This window comes from Pleurodeles waltl, chromosome 1_2 (genome assembly GCF_031143425.1).
Source record: "Pleurodeles waltl isolate 20211129_DDA chromosome 1_2, aPleWal1.hap1.20221129, whole genome shotgun sequence".
NCBI classification, from domain to species: domain Eukaryota; kingdom Metazoa; phylum Chordata; class Amphibia; order Caudata; family Salamandridae; genus Pleurodeles; species Pleurodeles waltl.
Window position 1 is genome coordinate 1,162,459,469 of NC_090437.1, and position 22,299 is coordinate 1,162,481,767.

Genomic DNA, 22,299 nt, shown 5'->3' on the forward strand with positions numbered 1-22,299 from the left:
CTCTGCCTCCTGTATTTTTGACTATGTGCTAGATTTTGTTTTTGCTGGTTTTTGTACTCTGGGCACTTTTCTACTGCTGATCAGCACCAAAGTGCAAGCGCTTCCTGTGTAAACTGTGATTATGATTGGTTATCCATGATTCGCATATTTGATTTGCTAGTATAGAGCACCATTTGTGCCAGGAACTGTAAATCAAAGGCTACTAGTGGGCCTGCAACACTGATTGAGACACCCACATGAGTAGCCCCGTAAATGTGTCTCAGACCTGCCATTGCAGTTTTTGTGTGTGCAGTTTTAAACTGCCTTGTCGACCTGGCAAGTACACCTCCTTGCCAGGCCCAAACCTTCCCTTTTAGTACATGTAGGCACCCCTAAGGAAGCCCCATGGACAGGGTACAGTGTATTTAAAAGGTAGGACATGTACTAGTGTGTTTCACATGTCCTGATAGTGAAATACTACCAACTTAGTTTTTCACTACTTCAAGGCCTATCTCCCCCATAGGTTAACATGGGGATTGCCTTGAAATATCTTTTAAGTGTAATTTCCCATTGGGAGCAGATGAAGCTATGGAGTTTGGGGTCCCACACTCACAATTTAAGAATAGATCTTTTAGTGAAGGTGGTTTTTAACTAGCGTGTTTGAAAATGCCACTGTTAAAAATTGGCCATTTTCTTGCTTAACCATTCTGTGCCACTGCCTGGCTGTGGATTACACGTCTGGGTGAGGATGACAGTTGGACTAGTTGGAAATTCACTCTAGACAGTCACACAAAGTGAGCTGATTTGTGCCCTTTGTATCCTGGTGGGTCTTCCTGGGCTAGAGTGGTGGGAAGAGCTGACATTTGCACCTGAATAGGGCTGTGCCTGTCCTTATGCAATGAAGTATCCAACCCCTTAGTGTGTGTCTGGAACCAGGGCAGGAAAGGCAGGGTCTTGTTCACTACCAAGACTTTCCTTTGAAGTTTGACTACTTCAAAGGCAGGAATGGGTATATGTATTGGACCCAAAACCACAGACTTTTAGAACACCTCTGGATAAAGAGGAGACTCTGCCAAGGAGAAGAGCTGAAGAGCTGTGAGGAGGAGTACTGCCCCTTTGCTGTGTGTGCCTTGTTGGGTTGGCCTGCAGTTGCTGCTTCTGCTTTGGAGAAGACAAAGACTGAACTTTACTGTGTATCCTGCTTATGAAGTTTCTAGAAGGACTTGGACTGAGCTTGCCTACTGTTAAGAAGTATCAGGGATATCAAAGACTTCACCTGCCAGCCCCTAAGTTCTCTTGCTGAAGACCCTGGCTTGCCAAGAGGTGCCCACTCCAGTTCCTGGGTCCTTGGGAGTGGAGTCGTTGAGAAAAATAAGAAGACCCAGGCACACTGACTTCAGACAACTCCAGATCCGGCACAGCTGCTCCACTCTGTGCTGCTGCCTTCACCCAGAGCAGGGGTCCCCACTGAAGTGCGACGACAGTGACCGACACCACAGGCCTGATGCTGCCGAGCCACTTCTGAAGTCCAGCAACATCGTGAGTCCTGAGTGCCGTGTCACTGACGTCCAGGTACACCCGACCTACCCCTGAAAGTAATCTGTACTATGGCAGCAACAACGGGCCAGAAACCCTTATGTACCAGGCTCAGCATTTGCAATACATCACTACCTCCAGAGCACTCCATGTACAGCAGTGTCTGCTCATCCCCTCTGCAGAGCACAGCACAACACCCCCTGCAGAACACATCTCCCTAGGCACAGTCTTTACAAAGCACAGTGCAATCAATGCAACATCTCATGCAGAGCACATGGCTTCAGTGCATTCTGCGCAGAACATTTCACTGTGTCCACATCACCTCCTGCAGAGCACAGCACTGACTAAAATACCCATACAGCACACCATTGAGTGTGCATCAACCCTTGCAGAAAAAGGCTGCTGATGTACATACCTCTCTTCTGAGCGTAGCCATGGATGTGTTTCAGCTCCTGCAGAACACAGTGATACTGCACTCCCCATGACTGCACATCACCCTCTATTGAGTGCAGCACTCGCTTCAGAGCCCGGCTCCCAAGGTGCCACAGCTGCAGGAACATGCAGGACTGGCTGCATATCTGCCCATGCAGAATACAGGTTCATGCAGAGCACAGTTCTGTCTTCTTATTAATCCCTGAAGAGCAGAGCATGGCCCTTCCTTCAGAAACTTGCACCTCTTGAAGAACACAACACGTCTGTGCATCACCCACTGCAGATCAGAGGTCTGAAGTAAACCCCCCTGCTACGCATAGCGCTAAGGACATTTCACCCACTGAACTGCACTGCACTGACTGTACAGCACATCCAATCATTGCAGAAAGCAAAATTAGCTCCATACCACTCTCCTGAAGACTATAACATAGCATTCTCAGCAAATCCAACAGATATCCCTGTGAAAGAACCCTCAATTAGCAATACTAGCTCAAGTGGCAGGAACTTCTCGATCAACAAAAAGTTCTCTTTCTTATTACCTTAGTGAACACCCCTTATCAATAACAGCTCTTTATTGGTGCCCAGTAATGCACTACCTCACTCATCTTTTGATTCATCCACACACTTTCATCCACATATTAACCTCACATATCCACATATAAAACTCTCCTATCAGTGAAGAAGGCACACCTAATTTTTTGCCAATGCTTGTTTTAATAGATTGCTATTTTATGATGCTGTTTAGTGATTTTGTAAACTGTGGTTCCAGCTTTGTGCACTTAACAAAACCCTATATGAATTCACGAGTAAGCAACATATGCATACATCTCACAGCATGTTCAAGGTTTAATTTTGTTTATTTTTACGTGTTTCAATTTAAGATTAGAATAATTGCTAATACACAAGTTACAGAATAAGTAAAAATGCATGTGTTTGGAAAGCAAATCCCTGTAAAAACCGTGGAAAATTTGATAAAAACTAGAACTGGAATACCACACATTCCTGAAAACAGATTCCAGAGTTGCCAATTTAATACATAAAACCTATGTCTGATGCCTTTTCTTTACATTCAGTAGGTTTTGCCTAGTCCCTATTTAAATTACAGTGTGAAAACAGACGTAATTGTACAATTCTTGATGAAAAATGTAAGCTGCAGGCGAAGTCGTGTTTTGTATTCATCGCAGGTTTCATTTCACTTTACTGCTGCCATTTAAATTAATACTAAATTCAATATGTCTAGCGTACTGCATATTAATTTAGTCCACATACTGTCTCTTTCAGCAAGTTGGTTACATTTCGAAGTATGGATTTTCATATTGGCAGTGTGAAACTCCATTAATTGGCAATGTTCTCTGGCTGACTCACTCCCAGACAAACATCTGTGTGCTGTAAACAGTTCAGTACCATGCACTATCAACCATAACACAGCTCATTTGCGCAAATGAATCATCCAAGACAAAGCTAAAAAACATAAATTGATGTCACTAACAGTGACACTAACTCTTTAAGCATGTAAGCAAACCTTTGAGACATGGTGTCCTGCAAGCACACCAAACAAGTATCCCTTCTACTAATCACAAAAATAAGCAAACAGACATTCATTATTTCACAGTTTCCACATAGAGACTGGGATAAAAAACACTGGTGCAGACTGCAGAAGGAAATTGACATGATTCCCCAAATCCTGCCCATCTGTTGATACTCCATGTTCACCCGAGGCTGGTAATATTGGAACGGCCACCAGGTGGAGCTACAATACGATGTCCAGTGCGGCGTGTATGGTTGTCATTCACTTGAGCACTTGCAAAGGAGTAACCTGGTCACAAAAGATGTTAGATGTCATAAGGGAAATAGTTTGTGAGCAAAATGTAATGTAAGCAAGAAAAGTGAAAACATGGATCATTACATCTACTTCAGAACAGAGCTTCTCAAAGACAGTGCTTAATTTCGACAGGATTACAGTGAATAGATTCTTAGAAAAGATGCAGGTCTAAATTCAGACCCCTGTGAAAATGCTTGTTTGCAGAGGGATCAGAATTATGTGTTGTGGGATACTTACCAACCCTCTGCAGTTTTTCCCAAATAAATTCCAGCAAGTTAAACCTGCTGAAATTTATCAGGGACAAAACCTGTAAAAAAGCTAAAACATGCAGAACACTATGGGCCTAAATACGCCGCCAGGGCCGCGGTGGCCGTCTGACCGCCGCCAAAGCGGTCGTCCGACCGCTTCGGCAGCAGTCACACCACCACATTATGACCATGTTGTTTCGCCCATGGTCAGACCGCAAGCACCGCCAGTTTCCCTCCACTGGAGGGACTAGCAGTGCTAGCAGTCATAATCGGCTGGTGCAGCACAGCATGCAGTGCCACCCTGGGGATTATTAGCACCCTCTCTGCCAGCTTTCACATGGCGGTTGCACCACCATGTAAAAGCTGGCGGAAATGGGGTTCAGGGGGCCCCATGGAGGCCCATGCATGCCCATGCACTTGGCATGGGCAGTGCAGGGGCCCCCATGGACAGCCCCATCGCGCTTTTCACTGTCTGCTGTGCAGACAGTGAAAGGTGTGACAGGTGCTGTTGCACCCTACGCACTGCAACATTGCTGCCGCCTCCATTATGAGCCAGCGTCAATGTTCTGGGCTGTTCCGCACTGGGCTTTTCCACCCACCAAACTCAAAATGACCCCCTATGTGTTAAATACTGATTACACATATTATGCTTTTATGAGGTATTTACCACACATAATAACCTTAGGTAATGGTATTCACCACATGTGGCAAATATCTTCCCCTACTCTTCCTAACTTGTAACAAGGGCTAGGGTAGATGACAATGTAGTAAAGTTACAAAATGAATGAATAGGCCTGGAAGCTGGACAACAATTAAGCTTAGTACCTAATGTGCAAAGTACTTTGGAAGGGCCAACGGAATAATATTTCTATGCTTTTCAGAATACAGTACAAACACTCTTAATACGAGTAGCCCTGTGAATTGCAATATGTGTGGTAAAATAATGTGTGGTAACTTCTGTTCATGCACATAACGTAATTATGAGTTTTGTGAGAAATATGGCAGCTCAAAACAGCTAATATACATTTGATGGAGGAAAATTTCCAGTATTTACTGAAACATACCAATTTTGATGCAATCAACAACAGCATGATACTTCCCCAAAACCTGTAATTGTGTGGTATTTAACCTCTTAGCTGCTGGGCCTTTCCCCCCCTTTTTTGGCTACGCACCCGAGGATTTATTAACCCCCTCCCTGGTGTCGGCCACTGGTCGTGACCCGCACCAGGGAGGTAGTGCGGGCGTCGGCCAGTGGCCGACGCCCGCAGTGAAGGGGTTAACATACCAGATAAATTTCGATTCAGCGGAGCCAGGTTTTATCATGTGCGATAAATATCATACCACATATGAAGTTACTCGCAATGCGGGACAGAGGTTCATTAAATAGAAAATAATAAGGGGTGCTCAGTAGAATGTAAAACAATAGATTGCTAAAAGGAGTCAGCAAATGTTAATATCCAATTTCCAAAATCACATACTCTCTTATGTTGATGCTTTCAACCTTCCAACACAGATGTATGTTTCTTGGAGACATTTAGTTAATTCCAAAGTGATACTCCACAGAACTGCTGCCCATTGGTCTGAGAGAAAGGGTATATTCTTGAACATGCTGGGTGCCAAGAGAAGCAATTCAACAAAGAGAAGATTTACAAGGTATGGAGATCATTCGTCCTTATAGGCATTGTTGGTAAATTACTTCAAGTACCTTGTGTTCTTGTATGAATATCTCAGGTTGCCTCTCTTGAATCTATGACATGAGCATATGACTAGCAAATGTTATGTACGGAAAAAATACTGTATTTTCATGAGGTTATTTTAGCAATAATTAATGGGCACGTTATTTTAGCCATAGGCCTGCAGTTTGTGCCCTTTAGCTTAGTGATAATTCATTTTCTTTTCTGAGCAGAAGCTTCATCCTGCGGCAATGTTTTGTTTCTTTTATCTCATACACTTTTAGCCTTCTGTTTTCATTCTTTTAGCTTGACATTTTTGTTCTATGCTTTGCTCAAAGATGTATGCAATATTGTTGTCAATAGAAAGTGGAACACCACAATCTCTCTCTGCCACTTCACAGGAACATACGTTTTCTATTGTTAGGGCAGTTTTCTTAGAACACCAGCTGTTTTATTATACAATATCTCTCAGCCCCCCTAAACGTTAGAGGGAAGTTCTAGCCATAAATTGCCACAGCATGCTGTTGCTTCATTGCAGCTGTCTGCTGAGACTTGATGTCTTTTCCGTCTACATAGAAGAGGACGCTAGGTAGACCAACCTCTCTCTTTGCTACTACCATATTCAGGTATGGTGGATGGTGTATTCGCAGGGGTCCTGAAGGACGGATTAGGACTAACACTGCTGTGCTCTACTTTAGAACCTTAGTGGTGTAGGTAGTAATTCTAATACGTAGTATTGTGACACTATGGTGGGACTTTTCTTATGTTTCACTTTCTTGGTCACAGCTTTACTATTATTCTGTTTCATTATCCTTAATATTACAGTACATGCCTTTTTATCTAGAATGCAGTGATTTAATAGAATACATTGAACCCCATGTGTAAGACAAATGTAACTGAGGGAAAACAATGAGATCTGTTTCACCACGATTTCCCTGAGAAATGCGAATGGCTGCTACAAACCACTGCCACTTTCGGGTGCTGGTGAGGTACTGCTAGCTAGCCAGAAGGGTTAGCCTGACAGCTGTCACAAGGTGTGGGACTGGACCGGGTTCCCCACAAACCAGTGGTGCTGCCACCAAATCCAGCAGTCTCATTGTTATAATGAGAGATAACATGACAGTATCATGAATTGTATCTCAATACATCAGATACATCTGATATAATCAGATCAAATTAGAAAAACCTTTATGAACAGTAATTCCCTAAATTGTACATGTATACAATACAGTTTGATGAAATCTGCCTTGTGTGCCTGCATATTAGGGTCGGAATAAAGACCTCTTGAGGCAAATATTAGGGTACTGGTGTTAAGCAGTTTTAGTGAAACCTGAGCACGTTCAAGAGCAAAATAGGCAAAGTGGTTGCCAGATGTTGTTGAGCATGCAGACATGTTCACATGGGCACCTCCAGGTCCCAATAGATCTCAATCTCCTGCGGAATCCCCCAATTTCCAAACTATCCTCTGTCATCGTCAACCTCCATATGGAGTTGCCTGCTGCTCTGCTCACATATAATAGCACCAAGATTCACCAGTATGACAATGATCTACAACTCTATATTGCAATTTACTCCTGGTAAAGACACCCAAGGCCTCTAACACTGCCAGCACATCACCCAGGCCTGAATGGCCTGCACCTACCTGAAGCCCACCCAACCAACATAGAGTTCTTGTTATTTACAAAGAAAAACTAAGAAAAGTCGACACCTGCCTCAGTGATTTGTACCTTGACAACTACAAACAGCAATTTGTGTCCAATGCCAAGTCACTTGGATTCCCCCTTGGACCCCACTGTTGGCCTTAAATTACACAGTGCCAAAAAATATAGACAGACAGGTACTAGATCCCTCTTCTAAAGAAAGCTAAACTGTTTCTTGTAGAAAGCTACTTGAACTACTCTTCAAGCCCTCATACTCTTGTGTCTGGTTGGTGGTAATACCCTGCTCCATGGCCTCAAGGATGCCACACTGGAACCCTTGAAAAGCATTCTGCACACTGCAGCATCTCTTATACAGGGTAGGAGGAAATATCACCACATCACCACCATCCTGATGGCATGCCATTGGATCCTCTTGCAGGCGTGCACCAACTTCAAAACCAGCTATATCATTTAGAAAGCCATACAACCAATAGCCTTATTTATAGTTCAGACAAGCATACCATACCCTGGTGATTCTCAGCACAACCTCAGCCAAGACACCATCAGACAGCAGGCTAAGAAGACTAAAAAAGAAATAACAAGGAAACAGGCCTTTTCTATCCATGCACCAAAAATCTGGAGCAGTATCCCTGAAAACATCAAAGACAACCCCAAAATTGCTCAAATTAGGGAATGTGGTAGGAAAGTAGTAATGCAGGTTATACTGAATAGGCTAGTGTTCTCAAACGAGCCATAAAATCTACGGCCTTCAAAAAGTGGACCTGAAGGCCTAGGGGTGAATCATGCCACTGTGCCCGTACTATCCAGAGTTCCACTCTCTTTCAGCAGTTTTTATATTTTCAAATGCAGATAAGCTAGTTGGCTTCAATAATAATGAGGCAGCTCACTTGATCAATATGCTAGATATAACCATACCTGATTTTTCCCTCTCCCTGTTTTACAATATTTTAGAAAATTTCTAAATCAGGTGCTTATAGCACTTGACAGCTAAAAGAGCAATTGTTCGCTCTCAATAAAGGACTTAAGGTTATTGAGACAATCATCTAATTAACTACTGTACCCAATTCCCTCATGATTTAATTTGAGAATGATATATTAGTGCATGATTTAGACTTGTACCCAGTGCAGACCTACCAACTTACAGGCTGTTACATTGTGTCATACAATAACGGTTCCCTTCAAATAGGCATCCAGTGAATAGTCAATATCACACGGCGGAGAAGGCGAGCTTGAAACTCCTTGCAGCTTGCCATTGAGCCCACTGTGGCACTGACAACAAAGCCTGGGTGTGGATGGGCACATCTTACACATGAATAGAATTCTCTAACGTCAATTGCTCATGGTCCTGCTCACGCTCGCTTACGTGGGTTTAGGACTGCTAGGACAGAAGCATTGTGAAGGAAACTAAGCAATGCCTAAGGCTCCTGTCCACCGTTGGCAAGATCTGCTACTACAGACATATGTGGCACACCCAAGATCCATTTACAAGGAAGGCAGGTGGGAAGCTCCCTCATGAGCAGGGCTTGGTGTGGGCTGTGAAAGGTGAACGACAACCTCCAATCAGCAGCCTCAAAACTGTGGGTTGCGTTTATAAAACTACTTTTTATGATTCATCTTTATTTGGCCTCCCTTGGCACTTGTAAAACACATAAACTCGGAGTCCCAGATTTACTAACTTTTTGCATCGTGGTTGTACTACTTTTTTGCTAAAATGCTTGTCGAAATTTACAAAGCCAAAGAAGGGCTGATTTGTGTCACCTTGTGTGACTTTGTAAAAAAAAAAAAAAAAAAAGAAAGTGTGTCGGTATGTGTTACATGCCAGGTGGATGGGCATTCCCGGTCATCCACCTATGTATTTTGACTTAACCTAGATCTGATAAAAGTAGTGAACCTGGGTTTGCTCCGAAATAGGGCACCTCCCTGAGAGAGGCTTAGCGAGGAGAAATATCTTAATTTCTTCTTGTTACTTCCTGTTTGCATGTGTACTGCGTTCTGCTACATACATAGAAAGGTGACTATGCCTCTAAGGATTGTTTTTGTGCAGGAGGATGTGTTCTTTACTTTTCCCCTGTTCTCAAGTATGGTTATGACATACGCCTTTTAGTTTTATTCGGGTATCTATGAAGATAGGTTAGTGCTAAAACGTGTGTACAACCTAAAAGTCAGGGTTTGTAATTTGTGTAGGCTGAATCTGCTTTATATATTTTCTAGGCTGACAAAAGGAGTGACATGAAGTTTGTTACCTGTATCAAAATAGGTGGCTGGTGCTATATAAAAATATGGTATACTTATATGATAGTAGTTATGCAGATATGCCAACATCATGCTTTTAAGTTCCTGTTTTGTTTATTTCGATAGTATTTAGCAAAAAAAGTGAAAGTATCACAGACATGTTATCTTCCTACTTTGCACTGAATCAGCACCCTAAACTGCCTGGCAAGATCTTGGTGAATCACCGTAAAAAGTGGCTATTAAGTACCCAAAGAATTAGTGTGGTTGATTCCAGCTTCAAAGAAAGCATGGGTAATAGCCCCTCCCTTTTTACTAGTTATCATTCAAGTATGCCACCCTGAAGAGCGCTATTTCAATACAGACACAAGACTATTGGTCGAGAGGTTTCTGAAAGATTGCAATGGTTTATCACGTAATTACAAGAAATTGTATGACAGCTGTTCGAGTTGCACATGTCATGAGGAAACCTTGTGTTTCAATCAGTAATTGAAATATTGTGAGCCTTTTAGCCTTATTTATTCGCAGAAAGGGATGGGAATCTATGTACGGACAACATTTATAACATAACATATTTCATCAGAAACCATCTTAGTTATGCTGTGTTCCTTAAAGAAATGTCTGTATGTCCAGAAATGTGATACCATTTAGACAGTAATAATGTGATGTCTCATTATATTGGCCACCATTGGTAAGTATTTTCCAGTTCTAGGTTAGATCATTACGCTATGCACTGGTTTATTCTGAATCTATGCTCTAATACTTTACATTTTCACAGCGGGGTTTTGTTCAAGCAGTAGACTGCCCAGAATGCAGAATGTTAGTCATTTAATTTGATTTGATACTGCTAAGGAAGGTAATGTAAAGCCACAGCCTTACGTCCCCTCTAATTGGTGGTGGGAACAAACACAATAGAGTCAAAAATAGACTTTGTGTGAGCAGATATGCAGCGCTACAGAGATCCATGCTCTGTTCCCAAGTAACAGTGATCTCATCAGTTTCACAGTCTGGTCATCAGGTCTCCCATTCAGCAGTGAGGTATATTTGAAGACACATGTTTGAGGCATTGAGAACAACTGAATTGGGACATTTGATTTTCATACTAAGGGCCCGATTTAGATACTGATTTAGGTTCTCTGCCACAAACGTGGTGAAGTTCTCTGTCAAATGCTAGATCTGCCCGGTCTTTCAGAAGGAGGTAGACCACCAGGTTTCAACAGCAGTGCTCCTGCTGTCTCTGTCGTCGGAAACCTTCATCTTTAGGGCCAGCAATGCAAGAACATTAGACCGCCCACCCTACTTACAGTGCACGTTCCAATGTACTTTTTCTTCTAGACTGCCAGAAAACTTGGCGATCCCGAACAGAAGTTGTGGGAGAGGTTCATGGCCCTGTCACTCAAGAGAAGGGCAATAATGTTCTTTATGTAGGAGGACCACGACCTGTACAGAAGCAGATTCCATCTATGAGATGGGCTGGCCTAGGCATGATAGACAGGCCCACAAGAAGGGAGAGCTAGACCACTGCAAAGAGTGACACCACCAGTGCCCACCACATCTCCATCACTATCACCCATGGCATTTCTTGCATTTCTGTTGTTTGTACCAGCTTGCTAGGCTGAAGGTAACTAGAGTCCTTTGAGTAATTGGCTGCTATTATGATGTTTGAGTTCAGCGTTATATGGACACTTACTATGGCTCTTAAAGATAACTTAATGCACTTTCACAGGGGTTTGCTTGATTTCATACCTGAAAAGCTGAAGTTGGATTGGTGAAGATTTCGGATTGGTGGAGGCTGGGCCCTGACTGGGGATGGGGCAGGAGTGGCATACTTTTGGGTGACCGGCAGTTCATACACTGGTCCATCATACATTCCTCTAGAGACTGCTTGCAATCCATTCACCTATGTAGTACAGAAATAGAAACAAGTGCTTTCTTGTGAGCAGCAACACAGAATATTATAGGCATCCAAGAAAACATAAGCATACGTATATCTTTACATGTTTAGCTTTTATTAGTACATTGTACAATAAAGTATTGGTTTAAAACTTCACAATTTGCTTTTAATAAATTGTATTTCACATTCACATTCAACAAGTACAAGCATGAATCAAGTATCAACAGGCATAATATCATATTGCCAAAATGTTGCAGCAGGTATAACTGGTTAATGTTAGTATGGGACAAAGATAGATACGTGAGTATTGGAGAAATGTTCCTGTGTTTTTCAGCCCCTGCCTACTCTAACTGAAATTTTTTTGATGCTTCTGTGGGCATTCTTAGGTCTCATAAATTAGTTTCTCCAGGCATCTATTCATACATCTGTGCCATTCACTAAGAGAAGGAACGGAACTAGCTTCACAATTTTGCATAATGTCCCTTTGTTCAAGCACCAGCCTTTAGATAGGTTAGGGCATTATAGTGCCTAACTTCTTCCAAGTCATCCAATTTATGTAATAAAGCCAACTACCAGGAAGGTGCAGCTGGCCACCTGAGGAGCTTTGAAATGATCCTCCAAAACAATGAAATGTGCAGACCCTCTCACGCTGTATGAAGAAAGATTACCATTTTCGAGTGGCATCTTAAGTCATGGAGAAAGAGTCTTTGCTCATCTTCCATAGTCTTTCCCAGGAAAATGGATCCTGTGTAGGTGTCATGGTTTGCCACAGGTAGTTTCACCCTCTCCCATCCACCTCTGGTCCTGGCCATTACTGGCCTGCCCTTCCATCCCTTCATCAGGGAACTGCCACTAAGGATGTTGCCTATAGGGCCACCTTTAGTGACAGGGGTGACAGTCTTTACTAGTGCCCCTCCAATGATCTCCTTCTCCATGAATTCCCTCACTGCCACTCTCCAACAGTGTCCCTCCTCTCTCCATAGTACCTCTCTGACATACATTTCAATTTTTTAAAGCACTACTTATAGTTCACCACACTCGTTTTGTGATTTGCATGGTACATGTTCTTTGCAGCAGGCACATTATCCCTCTGCATTACTTTAAAATGAATCAAAACTGCCACTAAACAAAATTCCAATCTTTCACAGCAGTAACATTAATATCCATAGTTATCTTGACTGTTTTATTGTTGCCTGAAAATGCAGGACGTACAAGGAAGTTCACATGATTTTAAACCCCTAAGTTTTTTTTAAACACAGTGCCCCTACCAAAGTCAGCACCAGGTGCAGCTGCACTGGTCACACCACCCTAAAGCCTGTCCTGGTTGTCTATGCTAGCATGACAGGAGCTATGCTGCTCAGGATTGTGCCTGACGTGTGTCAGACTGTGACAGCCAATTGCCATCACCAGCACAGTCAATCCTGACCCAATGCTGGCATCGCAAAAGCCATGATGGTATGACCCATGTGAGTGTCAGGGTACATAATTCAAGGGTTCCGGGAATACAGGGATCCACTCCCAGGACAAGACCAAGTGCTTGGATTTCCTTCCTGTTGATGGAGGAAGCATCTACTTGGGCTGCTACTCACCTCTGTTCTTGTCTCTCCTGTGCCTTGCGCCTACATACTGGAACTCTGTCACCACTTCCAAGTTGTGCTGTAGCAATTGTCTCTTGAGCACTCACAGAGTTATTAACAAATCCTGTGCAAACCTTTATTTCTTTTTAGTGCTTCAAGTTGTGAATCTTTAACATAGGAAAATGGAACAGCACGACTTTCATAACGATTCTCTTGGCTCTAGCAAGGTAAAGGTATTGTGTGATTGACACATCGAGGGCCTGATTCCAAATAGGTCATTGTTTTCCATCCGCTATGTAAACCCCTGTTTGCCCAGGGATTGGTATTATGAGTTTATTTAGCTTCTCTGATAATTAAACTTCATTAACTTTTGGTAGGTCAAACCTGTCAAACTTTAACTGGGAAAAGCATACAGTATTTACCTTAGCATGTGGATTTTGGTTCATTAAACACCAATATACGCATGTTATTACCCTGAAACCTGCAATATGTGCTATTTATCATGAGCAACTAAATAACATACCCCATGGTAGCGTTATTTATCATGTGCAACAAATAGCATCTATACTGGTAAGCAGGGCCTGAGAGTTTACTATAATTCACCTCTTGCTAGTGAGTTAAATTTTTCAGTGTTTGTAGAATGTAATTGTTCAAATGAAATCCAGTTTAAAAAAAAACAAAACTGAATGCAGTTGAAACTGATAAAAGAAGAGAGAGAAATGTTAGTCTTGTTTTCTGTTCTGTACAAATTGCTTTTACTCATAAGAGACTGCTGTAGTAGGTGACAGCTACACTTTGTGCATTTCCTCTAGACAGCCACAAACACAGGAAGCTTACATCTGCCTGAGGACTCATCTGCATTCTAATGGACCTTCCTGGGCAGGAAGGGTAGAGAGAAACTGACAAGATAGAGCAACATTCAGTGGGCCCAGCCTCATAATAAATTGGCCTGCAGGATCCCTCTAAACCTCCGGAACCAGTAGAGGTGAGTTTTTCTTTAGAAGAAGGTGAACCCCTGACATCATCTTATGAAGCTTGTATGAAGGATATTATAAAAACGAATCTCCCCAGAAACAACAGTGAGAGCCCAATAAATGTGTTTTTTGCATTTAAGCTATATCAGGTGTTACATGCTTTGCACCCTATGGCACTGCTCTTCTTTTACATTCCAGGTTAGAATTCTTAGCAATAATTCTCCTTGGGTCATCATTTGGACATTCACTGGTAAAGATGCAGCGGGGGGACTGCAGCAGGTTGTATGGCCAGTCTGCCACTCTCATAATATAGAGGCATGCAGTCTTAAGAAAAGTGCACCTACTGCAACTGGAAACTCTTAGGCACCACCCATAACTCTAACATGAAGCATCTATCTCACTCTCTAAGGTGTGGTAAGTCTGCACCCATCAAAGGCTAATTGCCTCAGCCCAAAATATAAATCGAGGTTAATTAACTAATGTAGGAAAATGGCTCTTTGTTGCAGTCACCCCCACTTTTTGCCTGATATTGATGCTGACTTGACTGAGAGTGTGCTGGGACCCTGCTAATCATGCCCCAGCACCAGTGTTCTTTCACTAAAAATGTACCATTGTTTCCACAATTGGCACACTCCTAGCACACAGATAAGTCCCTTGTAAAAGGTACCAGTGATACAAAAGGCCCTGTGACCAGGGAAGGTCCCTAAGGGCTGCAGCATGTGTTATGCCTCCCTAAGGGACCCCTCACCTAACACATGCACACTGCCATTGCAGATATTGTGTGTTGGTGGGGAGAAAAAGGCAAAGTCCACATGCCATTCACTCAGGATGCCATGCTCACAAAATACTGCCTGTGGCATAGGTAAGTCCCCCCTCTAGCAGGCCTTATCGCCTTAAAGCCCTAAGGCATGGTGCACTATACTACAAGTGAGGGCATAGCTGCATGAGAAATATGCCCCTACAGTATCTAAGTCCATTCTCAGATATTGTATGTACTGTGTGGCCATATTAAGTATATGGTCTGAGAGTATGTCAAAACGAACTCCACAGTTCCATAATGGCTACAATGAATACTGGGAAGTTTGGTACCAAACGTCTCAGAATAATAAACCCACACTGATGCCAGTGTTGGCTTTATTAAAAGATGCATACAGAGGGCATCTTAGAGATGCCCCATGTCTTTCACCCAATCCTTCAGTGCAGGACTGACTGGTCTGTGCCAGCCTGCCACTGAGAGATGAGTTTATGACCCCCTGGGGTGAGAGCCTTTGTGCTCTCTGATACCAGAAACCAAGCCTGCACTGAGTGGAGGTGCTTCAAACCTCTCCCCTGCAGGAACTGTAACACCTAGCAGTGAGCCTCAAAGGCTCACGCTTCATGTTACATTGCCCCAGGGCACTACAGCTAATGGAGATGCCCGCCCCCCCCCGGACACAGCCGCCACAGCGGCAAGTCCAGGGAGATAATGAGAAGAACAAAGAGAAGTCACCACCTCAGCCAGGTTCACCCCTAAGGTGACCAGAGCTGAAGTGACCCCCTCCTTGGAAAAGCCTCCATCTTGTTTTGGAGGATTTAGGCCAATAGGGATAGGGATGTGCTCCCCTCCCCAAAGGGAGGAAGCACAGGGGGGGTGTAGCCTCCCTTAAGGACAGTAGCCATTGGCTACTGCCCTGTGATCCTAACACACCCCTAAATTCAGTATATAGAGGCGGCCCTGAACCCAGGATTGCAGATTCCTGATGATCTACAAAGCAGAAGGACTGAAAACCCTGCAGAGAAGACTGAAGACGACAACTGCTTTGGCCCCAGCCCTACCGGCCTGTCTCCAACTTCAGAGAACCTGCACCAGCGACGCATCCTGCGGGCCCAGCGACCTCTGCCAACTCAGAGGACTGCCCTGCAACTACAAAGGGTCAAGAACTCCCGTGGACAGCGGACCTGTCCAACCAAAGAAAGAAGAAACCATCTTTAAAGGGACTCTCCAGAAGGGTGAGTCCCCACCACTCTGCACCCGACGCCCCTGGACGTGTCCAGAGAAACCAACGACCCAGAGAGGATCCCCAGACTACTCTGACAACGTGTCCACCCTGGGCTGACCTCTCTGCACCCCGACGATGACGCCTGCAGAGGGAATCCAGAGGACCCCCCTGAAGCGACTACCCAGGACGAAAATATCGGACGCTGGAAAAGCACTGCACCCGCAGCCCCGAGGCCCGTGAGAAACCAACCACCAGTGCAGCAGTGACCAGCAGGCGGCCCTCACCCTTCCCCAGTCATTGGCTGGCCCGAGAAGCCCCCTTGTGCCCTGCCTGGAACATCTGAGTGACCCCCGGGTCCCTCTATTGAATCCTATTGAAAACCTGACGCCCTGTTTGCCCACTGCACCCGGACCCCCCTGTGCCGCTGAGGGTGTGTTTTGTGTGCCTACTCGGGACCCGCCCAGTGCGCTACCAACCCCCCCTGGTCTGTTCCCATGTGGACGCGGGTACTCACCTGCAAGCAGACCGGAACCGGAACACCCTGTCTCCATAGGGGCCCATGTTATTTGGGCTCCTCTTTGACCTCTGCACCTGACCGGTCCTGTGTTGCTGGATGTTTGAGGTTGCCCTGGAGACTGAACTTGTAAGTGCTTACTTACCGCATTAACCTAACTGTACTTACCTCCCCCAGGAACTATTGAATGTTGCAGTGTCTACTTTTAAAATAGCTTATTGCCATTTTATGAGAAACTGTGTATATTACTGTTTTGGTTCAAAGTCCTAACCATACATATGCAAAGTTCCTTACATTTAATGTACTTACCTGCAATTTGAATCTTGTGGTTCTAAAATAAATTAAGAAAATAATATTTTTCTGTATAAAAACTTTTGGCCTGGAGTTAAGTCATTGAGTGTGTGTTCTCACTTTTTGCTCATCCTCAGGAATCCTCTTCTTTGGCACCAACCCCTCAGCATGGAACGACTCCTGGTGGCCCACCTCCCTAGGATCCGTGCCGTCACCCACTACCCACGCACGCAACCTGGGATAGTGTGATACGAACTGGGCTTTTGGCTGGTTTCTCGCTATTCATAGAATTGTATCCTGGTCCTTATCTTTGTAGTTCTGGTTTTTAGCAATTATTGGCATGGGGCAACAGGCAGCAGCCTTTTGAAATGGACATAATAGGACAGTTCTACAACAAAACCAGGTGACTCCCTACCAGGATAATCCCCATGAGCCAGTGCTCCAATATCCTGTCAAGATTGTTTCCCACATAGCCTTCAGGAAACCCAACAAATCAGAAATTGTTGTGGTGTGTGCAACCTTCAGCATTCTTGGAGTCTTTTGGATAATGTCATTAACTGTGAGATTGAAGTCTGGATCTGTTTGATTGATCCTCCAGGTCCAATATGCCCCTTCTTATTCTTATACCATTACCCAACCAACATCACCCTTAAGGTCATGTCTCAGCAGGGTTATGTTGAGGCCCAAATCACCTTTTATTGTTTCCAGTGCCTCACTGGAGGGCTGGGTGACTTGCTGTATAATGCTGTATAATGTAAAAACGAAGGCACCACCTCTACCCGAGCCTGGCCAGTAGAAGGTGGGTTTGGAGTGACTTCCAGGGTTAAACCTTCATAATCTCTGTGTTGTAAATTTAGCCAATTAATCCTGGTCTGGGTTTTGCCTGGTCTTGTATTCACACTCTTACATTTGGACTCACTACAAATGGCTTTCCCTGCTTCTCTGGGAGCAGCATCTCTTTTGGATTGGTTAACTTTTGTCAGGATACCTGAAGGCAATTTTCACAGGAGCAGAAGAATATTCCTCAGTCCACTCCACCACTGCATGCGACCCAAGATTATTCACACACAATAGCAGGGGTGAAAGGGGAAGTGGATGAAAGAGAGACAGCTTCAGACGTGTGGTAATTCTTCAAGAGGGTTGACTCTTGCTGGGCACCTTTAACAAATTATACACAATTACATCTTACAATGCAGTAAGATGTCTTTAATTTTCTTCTAGGTTATTTATCTGTAAATATATTATGGGAAGCTTCTCTCCTTAGATTACATTTGTTTAAAGTCAAGTTGTTGAAAATACTGTTCTTTTTTAATTCTTTGTTTTAACAATGCTCAAATAGAGTTTTTATTCACTTCGCTTCGCTCAGTATCTTTTGGTGAGTTGATACTATATTCATATATCTCTATATATATCTATTTATATAGATAGATAGATAGATAGAAAGATAGATAGATAGAAAGATAGAAAGATAGAAAGATAGAAAGATAGAAAGATAGATAGATGGATAGATATCAACTTGGAAATGCTGAGGTGAATTCAATTTATTATTTTTTCCTTCCACATGTGTTCTCCAATAGATATAGTGTAAGAATTAATATCTTACTTATATGTTCCTCAAAAGCACAAGTCCTTTTCTTTTTTTAAATATTCCTCACAAACTGTTTCTTCAAGAATTGGAAGTTAATAAATGAATGTCACTTACTTGTAGGTTTTAAAAATCAGACAACATTCAAGGGCGCTATGAAAAGGCTCAAAGAAACTCTTCTGACAGAAACGCTGAGAGACACTAATCTCCAAGTAAGTGTCTACCGCTCAGCAGGAATTCTCCACTGAACACTACACCTGGGAAATTTCTAGGCAGGAACTAAAACTGCACATGCATCAATAGAAAACAGTAAGCTCATAAGAAATTCTTCTTCAAACCAAATACCTCCTAATGCATATTACAGGAATACTACCTTCCTGACAGGAATTTCAGTTGAAGTGCGTGGTTCACATGGAGCGCACGCGCAATGATGAACACTAACTCAAGCAGCCTCAACAACTAGACCTCTCTATGCAATTCTTCTGAATTGCAGCAGCCATTTTGGAATCTTTATGATTGTAGTTTTGTAATCTTCTTAGCACAATGCTTGTTTGGAGCTTCCAAAAGAGATATCATTTTCTCCATTGCGGATACTTGTAGCTAAGCATGTATTTCCTATTTCTGAGTGATCTTCTGAGCTTTAGCACACTACAGATTTGAGTATGCAGGACAGCTTTTGAGATAATAGGTCAGCATCCATTGAGACCCTACAATACTAGTATACAGCTCATCATTCTCCTCAGTGAGCACTTATGAGGGTTAGATTGTGGCATTAAGTCCCTAACTGTAGCTAGGCCCTGACTCCATCTTTGCCCCTGGACATTGCCATGCTCCTTGTTGTTGCAGAATCGTTGTAAGATCTGTATGACAGCACCACTGTCACCAGACCTTATCTTTTCAAGAAACATGATATTGTACAGTTCCTTGATCAGGAACAGATACAAACTCTAAGGCGACATTCGCCTGGGTCAAATGTTGATTCTTTCTTAAATCAAGGATACAAAACAAATTATCTAGATATTTTATCAAAGCAGTGTAGTCTTAACTGACATCCCTTTTCTGTCCATAACACCAACATCATAAGCATATGATGTCCACAGTCCAGCACCCTCATTCCAATCTGTGAGAAAGGTTTAGGACATAAGGACTGTCATTTGCCCATTTTTTGAGAGGCCATTTGCCCAGATTATCACCTAAGATTCTGACTAAAGATCTCCTCTACTGCCAGCACACTTCACACTTCATAGATGATACACCTCACCTGATGCCTGCACCTGATATAGCCCAGTCCCAGAAGAAGACCACTTAACTGCTACCACAGTGGTTGGTTGCCCTTCATGGGGTCTTTGCAGGGAACACTGTTGTCACACCTCCACCGATAACAACAGCCTTCGCTGCCAATAAGGTATGCAGTGCATCCCTTCTCCTTAACAAACTCTAGAATGCTTTGACTTTCTTTCTATCAGGGTATAGCACATAAAGATGTACAACAGGGTGTTAGATTGTTAGATTGTAGATAATATTTTAATGAAGTTTTAGCAAAGCCAGAAATCTTTATTTTGTTCTTGTCACTTGTAATGTGTCTCTTGGCTGTTTTTACAATATTCTGTGTGGTTGTTTTAGATGTATTGAGAAACAGATTCTCTCTGTAGTAGTAAACACTTTTAACATAGAAGAATATCTTTCTTCTTAATACCTTGTCTGCGGTAGTATGAGAACGAAATGAGGTTGCTTTATATTTCCACAATGCCCTTGATCTCTTCATGGGATTGTTAGTAACTCAAAAGCAATACTTCTACGTCATTTACACATTGAATGGTGTCTTGCCGGGCTTTAATGACTTGTCCTTCACACTCATCTCTGATGTATTGAACTAAGTTCACTAGTATCACCCATGGTTGTGAAGGGACCCCTTGAAGAGTTATCCCAAAATTGTAACTTACGCAACAATTGGATGGTGGTGTGAGAAACTGAGACAGTTTCCAGGGTTTCACGACACCCTGAACAAAACTGGTGACACATATAGTTTGTGGCAAAGGTGTCTTGAGGAAGCAACAATTGAAGAGAGGGAAGGGGGATCGAAAGCCTGGTGTCATGCCAAATGTCAAAGTGTCCACGTTGTGCATGACTATTGAGGCATATGCAGGAATATAAAAAAGTGATTGATGGCATGCTTGAATTAATCTCAGCAATTGGTAATTACTCTAAATAGGACATGCAGTATAATGTCCTTCTTCCAACGTCCTCTATTCCATTGGCTGTCTGAGGAAGCATTCTTTCAGCAGAGTTAATAAGGGCTCTGCTGATGGAAAGCTGATGGGCTATCTGATTCTAAATCAGCATTGGCAGTCCCCAAAATGATTGCAAGTGTAATTATAAATTCTATTTATATATCATTTATTATGCCTGATGAGGCATTGAAGCACTTTGCTGCAAGAAGCACACTACTCCAGAGTCCAAGATTAGAGGTTAATAGGTAATAGATTAGTAAAAAAAAAAATGTTTTTCTCCATTTGAACATTAGTTTTGTTAGGTCCTCTTAGAAATGGGGTCTCTGGCTGGCAGTCAGTTTGCACTCTGTCCAGGCAGGGACCCTCAATCTAGTAACAGCAATGGAAATACACACTTGAATAACCCATGCTCACCCCCTTGGTAGCTTGGCAGAAGCAGTCAGGCTTATCTCAAAGGCAATGTGCAAATTATTTGTATGAACATACACAGTAATGCAGTGAAAACACTACAAAATGGACACCACACCAGTTTAGAAAAATAGGTAATATTTATCTAAATCAAACAAGACCAAAACTACAAAAATCCAACATACAAAAGTCAAGATATACATTTTCAAAAGAATAACAGTCTTACTCCATAGGAAACAATGGAAACATTGATTTTACACAAAGTACCTGGTTTACATCAAAAACAAAGCTGCACAGGCGAGCGTCTGTCAGAAAAGTCAGCAATGTGTCAATTCTTTACTCGCAACTGAGGGCGCGTGTCGCATCTTCACCGGTCGGGTAGGCGCTGAGTCATTTTTCTCCGATTTTTCTGGCATTCTGGTCATACCAGCGTTTCATGTCTTCCTGGCTTGCTTCTAGGTTCTCCTGAGCGAGCTTCCTGAAGCTGGCTATCTGGTTTCTAAAAGCCAGCATGTAACTGAATACATCCTAGGGGACTTAGTGGAGGCCTTCTCCAAGCCTTCCTTAACCAGACTCAAAGGTCCCCTGACAGGGTGGCTATACAATAATTCAAAAGGGCTAAATCCAAGACTCTTTTGTGGCACCTCCCTGTAGGCGAACAGAAGGCATGGCAAGACGGCATCCCACTTACGCCTCAAGGGCTCTGACAAGCCCATAATTATGCCCTTCAAGGTACGGTTGAATCTCTCACCAGACCGTTTCCTTGGGGATGGTAAGGAGTGGTATACTTGTAGGTTACCCCACACTCTTTCCATAGAGACTTCATATAGGTTGATATGAAGTTGGTACCTCTATCGGAAACCACTTCCTTGGGGAACCCCATGCAGGTAGACCCCCCCCCCATCAATGCCCAGCCCACCAAAAGGGCTGTGATTGATCTACGAGGGATAACTTCTGGGTTACGGGTGGCATGGTCCACCAGGACTAGGATAAACATGTTGCCCATGGCTGTCCTGGGATCCAGAGGCCCCACAATGTCAATACCCACCCTTTCAAAGGGGGTGCTAACTACAGGAAAAGGTTGGAGGGGAGCCTTTCATTCCCCCCACTCTTGCCACTTGCCTGACAAGTCTGGCAAGACCTACAGTCTGCATCTGATTGCCTGTGCATTTGGGGCCAGTAAAAATGGTGACAAGCCTTTCAAAGGTCTTGTCCTGCCCAAAATGTCCAGCTAAAGGTACATCATGAGCCAAACCCAGTAGGAAG

General features: G+C 43.3%; 1 protein-coding gene across 2 annotated transcripts in view; it reads right to left on the reverse strand.

Annotated features, from left to right (window-relative positions):
• Positions 1-2,785: 2,785 nt before the first annotated feature.
• Positions 2,786-22,299, reverse strand: part of CRMP1 (collapsin response mediator protein 1) — a 219,117-nt gene continuing 199,603 nt past the window's right edge. For both annotated transcript variants that reach the window (XM_069203025.1, XM_069203034.1), the window contains exons 13-14: positions 11,327-11,480; positions 2,786-3,763 (exon numbers count right to left, since the gene is read on the reverse strand). In XM_069203025.1, the coding sequence (XP_069059126.1) occupies positions 3,657-3,763; positions 11,327-11,480 (261 nt within the window). In that variant the 3' untranslated portion in view covers positions 2,786-3,656. The remainder of the gene's footprint in view (positions 3,764-11,326; positions 11,481-22,299) is intronic.